Source organism: Rutidosis leptorrhynchoides, chromosome 1, assembly GCF_046630445.1.
Source record: "Rutidosis leptorrhynchoides isolate AG116_Rl617_1_P2 chromosome 1, CSIRO_AGI_Rlap_v1, whole genome shotgun sequence".
NCBI lineage: Eukaryota > Viridiplantae > Streptophyta > Magnoliopsida > Asterales > Asteraceae > Rutidosis > Rutidosis leptorrhynchoides.
This window is the reverse complement of record NC_092333.1, coordinates 51,025,029-51,039,471: the sequence shown is the minus strand read 5'-3', so window position 1 is coordinate 51,039,471 and position 14,443 is coordinate 51,025,029. Positions and strand designations below refer to the sequence as shown.

General features: G+C 30.7%; 2 protein-coding genes across 2 annotated transcripts; one reads left to right on the top strand and one right to left on the bottom strand.

Moving 5' to 3' along the window:
• Positions 1-2,588: 2,588 nt before the first annotated feature.
• On the top strand, positions 2,589-4,615 carry LOC139859806 (ABC transporter F family member 4-like). Its single transcript, XM_071848579.1, has 2 exons — positions 2,589-4,533; positions 4,575-4,615. The coding sequence occupies exons 1-2, from the start codon at positions 2,589-2,591 to the stop codon at positions 4,613-4,615; spliced, it is 1,986 nt and encodes a 661-aa protein (XP_071704680.1).
• Positions 4,616-6,118: 1,503 nt separating this feature from the next.
• On the bottom strand, positions 6,119-6,526 carry LOC139867644 (ethylene-responsive transcription factor ERF098-like). The gene has a single exon (XM_071856043.1). It carries the CDS (start codon positions 6,524-6,526, stop codon positions 6,119-6,121), a length of 408 nt encoding a protein of 135 aa, XP_071712144.1.
• Between the last annotated feature and the right edge of the window lie 7,917 nt (positions 6,527-14,443).

Here is a 14,443-nt window from a genome sequence, read left to right as displayed (position 1 = left end):
GGCTCCACAACTAGTTCTATCTATATTAGAGTATACATTAAAAAAAAAAAAAAGTAAGTAACCTTTCATATTTATTGTATGGTATAATATAATATTAAAGGTGATATCCGTATTATAGGTGATGTTTCGCCCATAAAATATATAAAAAAATTTTAGCTTTTAAAATAACATACTCTACAATGCATATTTTTGATATTTTAAATGTAATTATTACTAAGACAAAAAACTATTAATACAACAACAACAACAACAACAACAAGTCAACAACAACAAAACTCAATTCCACATATGTGAGGTATGAGAGATGTAACATATAGACAATCATTCTCTATCTTAAAATAAAGATAAGTAATTTCTCCACCCATCGTGACACACTTCAAGAATAGAGAAAGTCATCTTTCTTAATGTTTTATGAATGAAGAGATTACTTTAAAATGAACTTCCGATCAATAAGTAGAAACTTTTTAAAAAATAAACGTTATATTTTTTCATATTTTATTTTTATTTTTATTTTTTTTTAAAATACCTACTTATTGGTCTAAATGACAAACATTTTATTAAGACAAATTCTATAGCAATATGTTAGAAGAGAATTACAAAGAATAAAGGAGCCAAGGGCGTACCTCTGGTGTTAGTACTGATAGCACGTGCTGCCACTAAAATAAGCCAGTGAAAAAAAATTAAACTTTTAACTAGTGATGTCATTGAGTAGTGTAAATTTTTTTTAATGACACCGTTGAATAGTGTAATTTTTTTTAGTTTAACTGGTGACTCCTGTGACTACGAATCTTAGATCCGCCATTGAAAGGAGCCATAATTTCTATTAGTAAATAAGATGTCATGCTAAATTACCCATTTAAATGGCCTTACAAAGGGCTAAAAGTAATTTTCTTGCCTGTTGATATACTTATATTGAGATATTGATTCTTATTTAACTCGTTAACTGAATTGTTAACCAAAATTATTGATATCTCTTTATTTATATATATTTTCAATACATTTTCGTGACGATATATTTCTTGTTTTGTTTAATAGTTAAATGACTTATGTAAACTTTTTGTAGTTAATCAAGTGGAATTGATCTTATGTGTTAATAACGAAAATCTAATGGTTTAGAGTTCAATTTAATGATAGCCGGCGGACAAGAAACAATGGAAGTTTTGTTGCATACAAAATTTCTCAAATCGGGATCAAACCTAGCGAAACATGAGGAAGTTCATATTCGGTTCTTTTGCTCCTCGCGAAGTCCAGAAGGCTTCTTTCTTGGGTTGAATTTTGTTGGGCCTATTGAGTTGAAAAGTAAATAAGGAGCCATTAAACTGGTTGGGCCGACTTTTGATTAAGCCCCAACGTGTTGGACCGACTTTTGCTTAAGCCCCAAGGCGTCCAGCTCATTTTGCTTTTTTATATACTTGCTCCATATATAATCTTGATCTTAAATTTAATATTCGCGAACCTTTGTTTTATTGATACATACAAACTATATATACGCGCCATAATTAGCAAAACAAAAGCTTAAATTCACTCCGGCCGTCAATTTATCGACAATTAAATCTCCAGAAATCAATCAATTCAGGTATAATACACCTCACACAAATCGAAATTATCAAATTTACCATGTTTTTACTCGTGTTTATTGGCTATTCCGTACTATATTTGATAAAAACAATCACTTTCTGATTATTGTTTTGCCCAATTATTTATGTTACGTAATGGTTTTGAAAAATTTGAATAAAAGAATCAATATTTAACTTGCATTTATCTTGGTAAAACTTGAATGCTTTTGATAAATTTGATCATTAAGTTGGTGTCTTCTTAATTTATAAAGCATGCAGCAACTCAACATATCTATAAAAATTGAACAATTTAAATTGCACCTGTAGTTACTATACTTTAAACTGTAATAATGTATTTTAATCAGTGGCGAATTTACGTAGAGACCCGTGGGTCACGGGACACCGCTAGTTTGAAAATTTTTAGTAGAAAATACTCTGTAAATCTTATAGGACACCACTAAATTTAAATGTATGACCCCATTTATTTTTCAAATCAATAATATTTCTTTTAAATTATAAATTACACCACTAAATTATGCTACTCGGACCCCATATATTTGTCGAATTTATAATTTTATTGAAGGTAAACTATCACTAAAAAGCATTCTAATATAATTAGTACTGGAAAAAATTTCGGGACCCCATTGAGTTATAATCCTGGAATCGCCACTGATTTTAATTGAATTGTTACTACTGCTTTAGTTTCTACTATAGTTGCTATATATGGTAGTTTGCATAATGTATATTAAAATTAAAAGTATATCACTGCATTTGTGTAATCTTTTATGTCTCTGTTAGTTATTCAGTAAGTTGTTGATGTTATGCAAGATTTATCTTTGAAATAGATGGTTTGAATAATTTGTATCACCTTGATATTGAATTCAAATAACAAAAATGGAATTGGTTTATTATTCATGGGTTTGATCTGTTTCTTACTAAAAATATTTATGACAGTTTACAGGATTCTAACAGTTACTAAGTCCAATGGGAATGATGAAAACAGATAAGGCGAAGAGAGTATCGGTCTCAGCCATGCTAGCCAGCATGGATCAAAAACCTGACAAGGAAAAAAAGGTCGCGAGTGCGCGTAACCCTAATCCAAAAACAGCTCGGAAACTACATTGTTATGCGGATATTGATCTTCCTCCATCGGAGGATGAGGATGATGATGAGTATTTGTGTGAAGATGATGAAAATCAAAAAGGTGTTAAAAAGCTAAGCAGGAAAGAGAGGGCTAGTGATAAGAATCTTGAAATAGTTATAACCGAAAAGGATATAAAGAAACGAGAAAAAAGGGACATGATTGCGGCTCAAGTGTTGGAAAACGCAAAACAAGAGGCCGTGAAAGATGACCGTGATGCGTTTACGGTAGTGATTGGTGGTCGGGCTTCAGTGCTTGAGGGTCAAGATGATGCTAACGCGAATGTGAAAGATATTACAGTAGACAAGTTCTCTGTTTCTGTACGTGGGAAAGAGTTGTTGAAGAATGCGTCGGTAACGATCTCTCATGGAAAGAAGTACCGTTTGGTGGGGCCCAACGGAACGGGAAAGTCAACGTTGTTAAAGCTTCTTGCTTGGAGGAAGATTCCCGTGCCTAAAAACATCGACGTTCTTTTGGTGGAGCAAGAAATAATTGGTGATGACCAGACTGCCCTTGAAGCTGTCGTTTCAGCAAACGAGGAACTTGTTAAGCTTCGACAAAAGGTTGCATCTTTGGAAAAAGAAGTTGATGATGGTGTTGATACTGTTAAACTTAATGAACTACATGAAAAGTTGCAAGAAATGGGTTCGAATGTCGCTGATGCCCAAGCTTCGAAGATTCTTGCGGGTTTGGGATTTTCAAAAGATATGCAAGACCGTGCGACACGATCATTTAGTGGTGAATGGAGGATGAGAATATCGTTGGCTCGAGCCCTTTTTGTCCAACCTAGTTTGTTATTACTTGACGAACCGACCAATCATCTTGATAGTGGAGCTATTGACTGGTTAAAAGAATATTTACGCGAATGGAAGAAGACTCTTGTTGTGGTCTCACATGATCGAGACTTCTTGAATACCGTATGCAATCGAATAATTCATCTTCATGATTTAAAACTTGATTTATATCGCGGAAATTATGATGTTTTTGAGAGCGGATTCCAGAAGCGCTATAATGAAAACAATAATACGTTTGAAACAATCGATAAGCAGGTGAAAGCTGCAAAGAGGGCCGGGAACCAGAAACAACAAGAAAAAGTCAAAGAAAAAATAAAGAAAAAGTCAAAGATGAAAGTTGATGAAGACGAGGTGGTTCCCGAGGTCCCACGGAAATGGAAAGATTATAGAGTGAAGTTCCATTTTCCCGAGCCTACAGAATTGACATCACCATTGTTACAACTTATTAAGGCGAGCTTTAGTTATCCAGAAAGACAGGGTTTTAGGTTATCTGATGTGGATATTAGGATCGATATGGGTATGCGTGTCGCTATTAAGGGGCCTAATGGTGCTGGAAAGTCAACCTTATTGAACCTTCTTGCAGGAGACTTGAACCCAACAGAGGGTGAAGTAAGAAGAAGCCAAAAGTTAAGAATAGGAAGATACTCCCAACACTTTGTTGACCTTCTGACCATGGATGAAACACCAGTTCAGTATCTTGTTCGTCTTCATCCAGAACAAGAGGGTTGTAGTAAGCAAGAAACGGTTCGGGCTAAACTTGGTAAGTTTGGGCTTCCGAGCCATAATCATTTGACCCCGATTGCTAAACTATCTGGAGGACAAAAAGCCCGTGTTGTTTTCACTTGGATCTCGATGTCTAGGCCACACATTTTATTACTGGATGAACCAACAAATCATTTGGATAGGGAGAGTATTGATGCACTTTCTGATGCGCTTGATGAGTTTACTGGTGGTGTTGTTCTCGTTAGTCATGACTCGGAGCTGATTTCGCGTGTTTGTAATGATGAAGAGAAGAGTGAAATATGGGTTGTGGATAATGGAAGTGTTCATCTGAAATCGCCAACATGAACACAAACGAAAGAGCTGCTTTTGGTAGCTTCGACCAGTACAAGGAGAAGCTATAGACGGAAATCAAAGGCGAAATCGGTGATTGATATGGTATCTTTAGAATGTATTATAAACATAAGTAGTTATAATCTTCTATCAAAGATTATTTCATTGCAAACAGATTGACAAGATTGAATGGTTGGGCAACATGTCAAAACGGGTGGGTTAAAATTGGTAGTGCCAGGTTAAGTTGATCCACAAATACTTACGCGTCCAAAATTTTTTTTTTATATATAAATGCTTAGTGCACTAGTTGTGAATACAAGAAGTGTTGTTACAGTGACAGTCTAGATCTTCAAATAAACCACACACGAATATATACATGTCCTTTGTAGGACTCGAACCCTCAACCAAGACCGATACACTACCGCAGGCCAATAGCCCTTTGATATTTATCTTTACGTTATCAGAAGATGATTATGATTTGTTTTTTATTGTACTTATCCTATGTAATCTAGAAATATTGGTATTGATGATACATATTTCATACTGGTTTCACATAAAATAGCAATAAGAAATAGATCATGGGTGACTTTTAACTTGTTGGGCTTGTTTGACAATTTAATCTTTTTATTTTAATAATATTGGGATATAAAAATATGCATTATTATTTTCAAATTTTTGGGCCCTTATACAATTTGGGGCCTATTCAGTTGCACACTCTTTCCTTTAACATACACGTGAGATACAGTTATACTTGTTCTATGACACCTTTGTGTTAGATTGACAATGTATACTAATTAAGATAATGTATATTTATGCCAACAGCATGTCTGCAGATTTAATTCATTATTTCATCCTTTAATTAGAGATAAACATTTTAATACTTTACATAAACCTTGAGTTTATATTTGATGAATCTCAGAATTCTTTTTTTCCATTGTTTGCTTAAGTTCATTATCTCTAATTAATAGATGACCTCTATCATCACTCCATGTATTTTTAATTTTTATAAATTTATTCCCGATTATGATGCTTTTCTCTAGGGTATTCATTCTATCCGACTTTATCATTTGATACCTTTCATTACATTTATATGTATATTAACTAACTAGTACCTCCAATTTTCTCCTTTTCATCAGATATATATTCCGGATGACGAAATTGAATCCCTTTGTAACATTATATATAACATCACTACTTTTTCTTCGTACGTTAAGAATCCTCGAGATTTTTTTCTTTTTCTTATTCAGATCGTGTTCACAAATAGTGTATATATAGTAGAAATTAAAAATTCTACCATAAAACAGGATAAAAACAATGATCCAATTCGAAACATAAAACACTGATATGCATGCATGGGTCTAGAAAGGTGACAAAAACAATTTATAAGTAAGTTTGTTTATTAGAGTTCACAAAGTTGAGTTAATCAACCACAAGACCGATATCTTACATGTATAGAAATTAACTCTTCAAAAAAAAAAAAAAAAAAAAAAAAACACACACACGCACACACATTTGAAGCTTAAACGACGATGTTGTAAAAACTCGTAAAACCAGTCCGAAAAATTGATGATTAGTTAGTTATTCTTCTCCCTTGACGTTTCATAAAGAAGATCCTCTAACAAACGATCATCCAAATACTCAAATACGATTTTTTCCTTTACAACCGATGAACCTCCCGACGAATACGATGACTTTGATGATGGTTTGTATGAAGGAGGCTCGGGTAGTTTTGAGTAGTACTCATTTGGAAAATTGAGTGTGGCAAGATGCCCTCGTAGTTTAAACGCGGCTTGATCATAAGCACGGGCCGCTTCTTCAGCCGTGTCAAAAGTCCCAAGCCATGCCCTTTGCCCATTTTTATTTGGGTCACGTATTTCAGCTGCAAATTTACCCCATGGCCTCCTTCTAACACCGCGGTATCTGGTTTCTTGGCTGTCGTCATACATGTTTTTTCCCTTTGATGAACCACCACCTTGATTCATGTTGTGTAAATATTAATTAATGTTTATAAATGTAGTAGATTTGTTTGTTTTGAATGTGATTGTTTTGTAGTTGATGTTGATGTTGATGTGGAATTTATAGGTGTTGGAAAGTGTTCAAAATGCAAAGGTGGTGGATGTTAAGTTTGACTTTCAACATTGAGTCTTTATTCATAGATCTTAACTGAATTTAGGAAGTTTCGACCAAATCTATGTTCATAAAAAGCAACTTTTCAGAGTTAATTTGATTCCAATTCCCAGATGATTTAGTAAGATATTTGCATAGATTAGATCTATCAACCATGGTCTAGGATGTTATGTTTTGATATTTTAATGCATGTGAATATGTGATATCATGATACATGATACTTAGGGTCGAGTTTATATAACTTTTTTGGCTAAGGTTTACATGTTTATGCACATGATTAAACTAAAATATCACGTTTGTTTTTGACCTTTTCTCTAACTACTTTAAGATATGTTGCATGTAAAATTTAAGCAAATACTGTAACTTCTTATAGGTATCAAACACTATTATATTTTTTGTTTGACTCATTGAACGACTAGAGCAATTAATTAGGTTTACTTGCATTAACTGAATTAAGGATTTATAAATTATATTTACTATAAAACACTTGAAACTATGTATCCCGCAAAAGAATATTTTGATTGATACGATTTGAATAACCATGTAAACAGAACCAAAACTTTTAGCAGTTGTAATTACAAGCTTTTTGACTAAGAAACAAGCCAGAAAACACAACTAACACTATAATACTTGAATTGATTAGTAAATGGCGATTCTAGGATCAAAACTCAATGGGGTCCCAAAAATTTATTTGATAACTTTATTGCACAAAATATTAAATGTCTCTGGTCAAATCGGGTCGGGTCGGGTCGCGCCCAAAACACAAACATAAAATTGAAAAATACTCGCAAAATATAAGGTCGTTCATGAATCGCATAACATTAACATTAGCTGTAAAATTGCAGTTTTCCTCGACTTTTAAAAAGGAATAAATTAGGTAGTTATGAGTAATGAGATTAGAGATGCATATACAATAACTATTACAAATATATTTACTATTCATTACACATACATTTTACTTGCAACCATATAATGAATTCACTAGTATTCACAATGAAACATGTATATCTCAATATAAAATAAAAATTACACATAATTTAATTTGTCATATTATATGATAGTAAATTCAACAAATTATATTTATCACAAATGTTACACATTCTGGTGAAAGAATTTTAAATTATATCATGTTATATTATATTTTTATTTTCATTATATATTTGAAAATATTGTAAAATTTCTTAAATATCCAAATGATATCCATTAACCCGCTTAACTCACTCGATATGGCTATAGATTGATGAACTAAATTTAAATGGATATGGATATGAATGAACAAGAACTAAATTGTATGGATATGGCTTCACGCTCTCACCCGATCCATATCCGATCTATTGACATCCCTAGGATGAAGGATTGAAGATAGAACCGTAAGAAATTGTGATGTATAAGGAAGTAAAAAAAATTAGATTTGGAATTGGACGAGAGTTTGTTTATTTTTATATCTAATATATTCAATGGCTCATACTATAAAATCATATCATAAGTGGGTTAATTTCAAATACTTTGGTAGTCCAAACTATTAAACTATAATCTCTAAAAATTTATGGAGTCCCATTATTATATTTAGTGGTGTCCTATACATAAAAAATAAAAATTTTGTGATAAATTTCGAATAACTAGTGGTGTCACGGGACTCGTGACTGTTGTGCCATATTGACTCATATAATACCTTTTACTATCCATAAATATGAATAAGGTTTTTCCTGTTTAGTTTACCTAAAATACCGAGTTTGTTATAATTTCATTAATAAAAATAAATATCTAAATTTTATATTGTAATTTTAATTGAACCACTAGTTTTTGAAAATAAAATCTAAAAACGTAATGAGGGCCGGTCATGTTTTATGTGACGTGCCATGATCCGGGTGTCATCTCAATAGAACATTACGCATATATTTCCACCATTAAAGAACAAAATTAAGCTTTTATATTTTTGTCTTCACAAACAAGAGATTATTTAGGATTTAAAACCCATGAAAATTTAATTTTACTATTTTCATGGCGTCTTAATTTTATTTTTAATTTTATTTTACCATTTTTTATAAAAAAAATTCAGGCCGGAGGTCCACTCGAAAGCAATCTCTTTATCCGTCGAAAAGAGAGAGAGATATTTTCTCTACTTTTAGAAGTGTTTTCATTCTGGGTGGAGAAATGACTTGTTTTTATTCTTGGATAGAGAAAGGATTGTCTACACCTCACCTCCCCAACACCACTCATGTGATATTGAGTTTTGTTGTTGTTGTTGGGTTATCTTATCAAAATAATAAAAAAATTCGGTATCGTTAAACCATTTAAGAATCACCTTATAGACATCAGATTAAAAATTAAGATGCCCCATCGATATTTGATTTCTTGGATCGCAATCCATATGACCCGGTAAGAGAGTTGGCCCTTAAAGTAACCCAAGTTTGCTTCTTGTGTTAAAACGTGGATATCCAGTAGTGGTGTTAAAAATATATACAAATATAATTGAATTAGATTGGATTTGTAACATTTATTGTCTTGCTAAAAACATGTAATTGTTCCTTTACTTAGCTATTAAATTTTAAATAGTGTTGGTTAGGCCAGATGCAACGGTCCGTTAAACCCATCCGTTAACGGCCGTTAGTGGATAACAACCAAAACCAACAAATCGTTAAAGGCCTCGTTAGTCAAGCCTGCAACGGGTCTAACGGACTGACAGTTGGGCCCCTTTTTTTTCCCCAACAGCTAGAATGCAGTTTTTGTTTTTTTTTTCCAACGGCTAGAATGCAGCTTTTTTTTCCTTATTACTTATTTACTTTATTTCACTATATATACATACACACACTGTTGCAAAACACCCCGTCTCGAGCCGTCTCGACGCCCGTTGCGACAGTTAGGTGACTAGCCCGTCCCATCTCGAAGAAAACCGTCTAATATGACAGTCAACGGTCAAAATTCGAGTCAAAGTTGAAAAAAATCATGTCAAAGTCTCTCAAAATTCGGAAAAACCAGAAAGTCGGTAAAATCGGTCAAATTTGTAGTATTTTAGTTTGAATTTTCTGTATTATATCAACGGTGATAGCAATTATGAGTACAAATTAGTCAATTAAAGTTTTTGCCTTTAAAATATGTACACATATATACTTATATATTTAAAAGTCAACTTTGGTCAACGTCCGTCTCGAACGTCTCGACCTTTTTATGACCCGACTGTCTCGACCCCGTCTCACGTCTTTTACAACCTTGCATACACATACTGCACAAACTCAATCACTACACACTCAATCTCAATCTTTATGCAAACACAAATATAATCACACTCATACACTCACAATCTTTCAATTCAAACAAATATGTCTAACCCAAATAACGATTTCTTCAACCATATGTTAAACAATCAAATCTCGTCAATCTTCAAACCAAGCTAGCAATTCGTCTCCAAGCCAAACTGTGATGACCCGGGAATTTCTGACCAAATTTAAACTTAATCTTTATTTGATTCCGACACGATAAGCAAAGTCTGTAAAGTGGAGTCTCAAAATTTTTAAACTGTTTCATATATGTATTTGACCTTGACCATTTCCGACGATTCACGAACAATTGTGTATAAATAGATATGTATATATATATATATATATATATATATATATATATATATATATATATATATATATATATATATATATATATATATATATATATATATATATATATGTAGTGTTTTGAAATTTATAAAATCCAAACATTGGAATTAGATATGTAAAATAAGATACAAGCTAATTAAGCACAAATTAAAATGAATCCATATATATAAAGACATATGAGATCTATGTATAACTATTATAATAATATATATAAAAATTAAATATTAAAGAATCAATAAAAACTATTATATAATATATTATATGATCATTAAATACTACATAATTAATATATTATTAACAAATTAAAATATAGTTGTTACAATAAGATTTTTATTACTTTCATTATTATTATTAATACTAAGGTTAATATTAATAATTAATATCAGTATTAGTTATAATATTATAGATAATATATAGATATGAAATTTAATGCATTTGTTACCTTTACTAACTTTCACTACTACCATTAGAATATAAATCTAATATTAATAACAATGTTATTATTATTTTATATAATACATAAATATGAAATTTAATATAATTGATTTGTTATATAACTACTATTATTATTAGTATTATTAGTTATCATTATTTATATCGTAATTAGTAGTAAGATTACAATTTTAGTTACTATTAATAATTATGTATTATTATTTTTATCAAGATTATTATTATTATTATTAATATCATTATTATTATTATTTACTAGTATTATAATTATTATCAATATAATTATTAATAGCATTATTATTAATATAAACATATTTATTATTAATAATATTATTACTAGTATTATTAATAATACTAACATGATTCATACTTGTTAAATATCAAAATTTAAGGAATTTATATATACATACATATATAAACAAGTTAGATAAATACAGATGTAATATATCTACAGCTATATATGTAACAAATAAATAAATAAATATAGTTATAACAATTATATTTAACAGATATGTATAAATATATGTATCAGATAATTAAATGAATAAATATTGTACGATCCAATCTCAAGTAATCTATCAATCTGTTTTTATGCTCTTGTTGTTACTCCAATCAGTTATAAATCGTATCCTATAGTACCAATCAGATGACTAAGTGGATCGATTTTTATTCTTCTTTATTTAAATTTTCTGTTCCCTTTTGTCTGATTAGAAATCGTGAACCATTTTTTTCTGTTTAAGTGAGCAATTCAATCGACTGGTACACCATTTAACTTTCTACCACTTCTAGCAATCACAAACAACACTTGCAGTCCCCAATTAAATCGAATTTAATCCAAAATACTTGATGAACACAGATACTGCTCTGTGTCGCATAAAAATTTTCAAATACATCGATTTCTTAATGAAATTAAAAATCCTTAATTGTAGTTGTATTAGGAATCCCTTGGGTTAACTTTCTGCAAATATTCAAACATCAATTCCACAATTGGAGTTTTAATTTGAGAGTCAAAGTTTTTTTTAAAAAAAGTCAACAGTCGGTTCTTCAGCAAAATTTGAGTTCAATTCAACATATTGAATCAAATTGAGGATACGTACAGGTTATACGTTTGACTTAAAACTATTTTTATGTAGAAACTTTTGGCTAAAACATCCTACAAATCGAGATTGCTATTTGAGTTCAATAGGTTCAGTCGACGGGTTTTAATCTCTGTTTGATTTTTCTTTTATTTATTTTGTGTCTATTAATTCCTAATTCAAGACGTTATATCTATGTAGCAAAGCCTAAATTAAGTTGATTATTGGAGTTTTGATGGAGTTATGGTTCACTGGTGACTGAGTGGGGAAGGAGATGATCAGATGTTATATTGTGTTATAAAATTACAAATCAGATATAAAACAGAAATGAGTAGTTAGAGTAGATGGTTAAGGACGAGTGTGGGAAATCGAGAGGTCGTGGGTTCGAGTCCCGTCGCGGGCAGATTGTTTCTTTTTAATGCTTCTAAGGTATAAATTGATATTTTAATTATTATTATTATTATATTGATTATTATTATTAATCTTTGTTGTAGTTATGTTAAAATAAATAATATGATTAATGTTATCATTTTTTTTTTTATATTTTACTAAATAATATCATTGAGTAACATTAGTATTATTAATATTAATTATTATTATTATTATTGATATGAGTATTATTATTATTAGAATTATGATTATTATAATTAGTGTTATTATGAAAATAAAACAAGTTATTATTTATATTATTATCAATTTTAATGAACATAGGTATTTTTACTTAAATAAACATTATTATAAGAATGATTATCATTATTAGTATTATCATCAGTAATATTAATATTAAAATTATTATTAATATTACCACTAATATGATTATAAGTATTATCATAAATATTACTATTATGTAACTACAAAAATCATTAACATAACTATCATTAACTGTAAAATTAATACTTTTATAGTTATTATCATTAATATCATTATTAGTATTATCACTAATAGAAATATTAACATTATTACCTTTATTAGAAAACTTAAGTAATATAATTATTATAATTTTACCATATTTAATATTATTATTAAAATTACTATTTTTCAAGCAAATGATATATATAAATATATTTATATTTAATACACAACATAATTAAATTTATATTTTTATATACAAAATGAAAATATGAAGACATATACATATTATTTAAATAAATATGATATAACTAATAAATTCACATATATATATATATATATATACAATTGATCGATTTCAAATATGTGTATTAATATATATACAAATGATATAGGTTCGTGAATCCGAGGTCAACCCTACACTAGTTCAATGACGTCATATGTATTTTTACTACAAAATACAGCATTGTGAGTTTCATTTACCTTTTTACCCTTTATATTTTTGGGCTGAGAATACATGCGCTGCTTTTATAACTGTTTTACGAAATAGACACGAGTAAATGAAACTACATTCTATGGTTGGATTATTAAACCGAATATGCCCCTTTTTAGTCTGGTAATCTAAGAATTAGGGAACAGACACCCTAATTGACGCGAACTCTAAAGATAGATCTATTGGGCCTAACGAACCCCATCCAAAGTACCGGATGCTTTAGTACTTCGAAATTTATATCATGTCCGAAGGAGGATCCCGGAATGATGGGGATATTCTTATATGCATCTTGTTAATGTCGGTTACCAGGTGTTCAATCCATATGAATGATATTTTTGTCTCTATGCATGGGACGTATGTTTATGAGAAATGGGAATATGAAATCTTGTGGTCTATTAAAATTATGAAATGATTATTTATGTTAAACTAATGAACTCACAAACCTTTTGGTTGACACTTGAAAGCATGTTTATTCTCAGGTATGAAAGAAGTCTTCCGCTGTGCAATTGCTCATTTTAAAGATATTACTTGGAGTCATTCATGACATATTTCAAAAGACGTTGCATTCGAGTCGTTGAGTTCATCAAGATTATTATTAAGTCATTTATAGTTAGATATATTATAAAATGGTATGCACGCCGTCAACTTTCGATGTAATGAAAGATTGTCTTTTCAAAAACGAATGCAATGTTTGTAAAATGTATCATATAGAGGTCAAGAACCTCGCGATGTAATCAACTGTTGTGAATCGTTTATAATCGATATGGACTTCGTCCGGATGGATTTGGACGGGTCTTCACAGATGGTATCAGAGCGGTGGTCTTAGCGAACCGGGTCTTGCATTGATGTGTCTAACTGATAGTCGTTAGGATGCATTAGTGAGTCTGGACTTCGACCGTGTCTGCATGTCAAAAGTTTTGCTTATCGTTTTTGTCGGGAATCATCTGCTTATCATTCTTAGGGAATCACTTGCTTATTATTCTTAGTCTAGACACGTCTTACTGCCTCTATTGCATAGACAGTGTATAGATAAATTCATATCTTAGCGTACTTGTTATTGTTACCTTTGCCTTACAGCTTCCGTAAATTCCTCCGTAACTTATGGGATTTTAGTATTACATATGCATAAGTAAATTATGTATTACAGGGTACTAATCTACATCCTATTCTATTCCTTATCAAAAATCCTTCATCTGATCGTACGAGATGAGTCCCTCAACCAGTTCGAGTCCCTTAGATTCCGATAACTATTCCGATAGTTATTCCGACAGCTATTCCGACATAGAGTTTCAC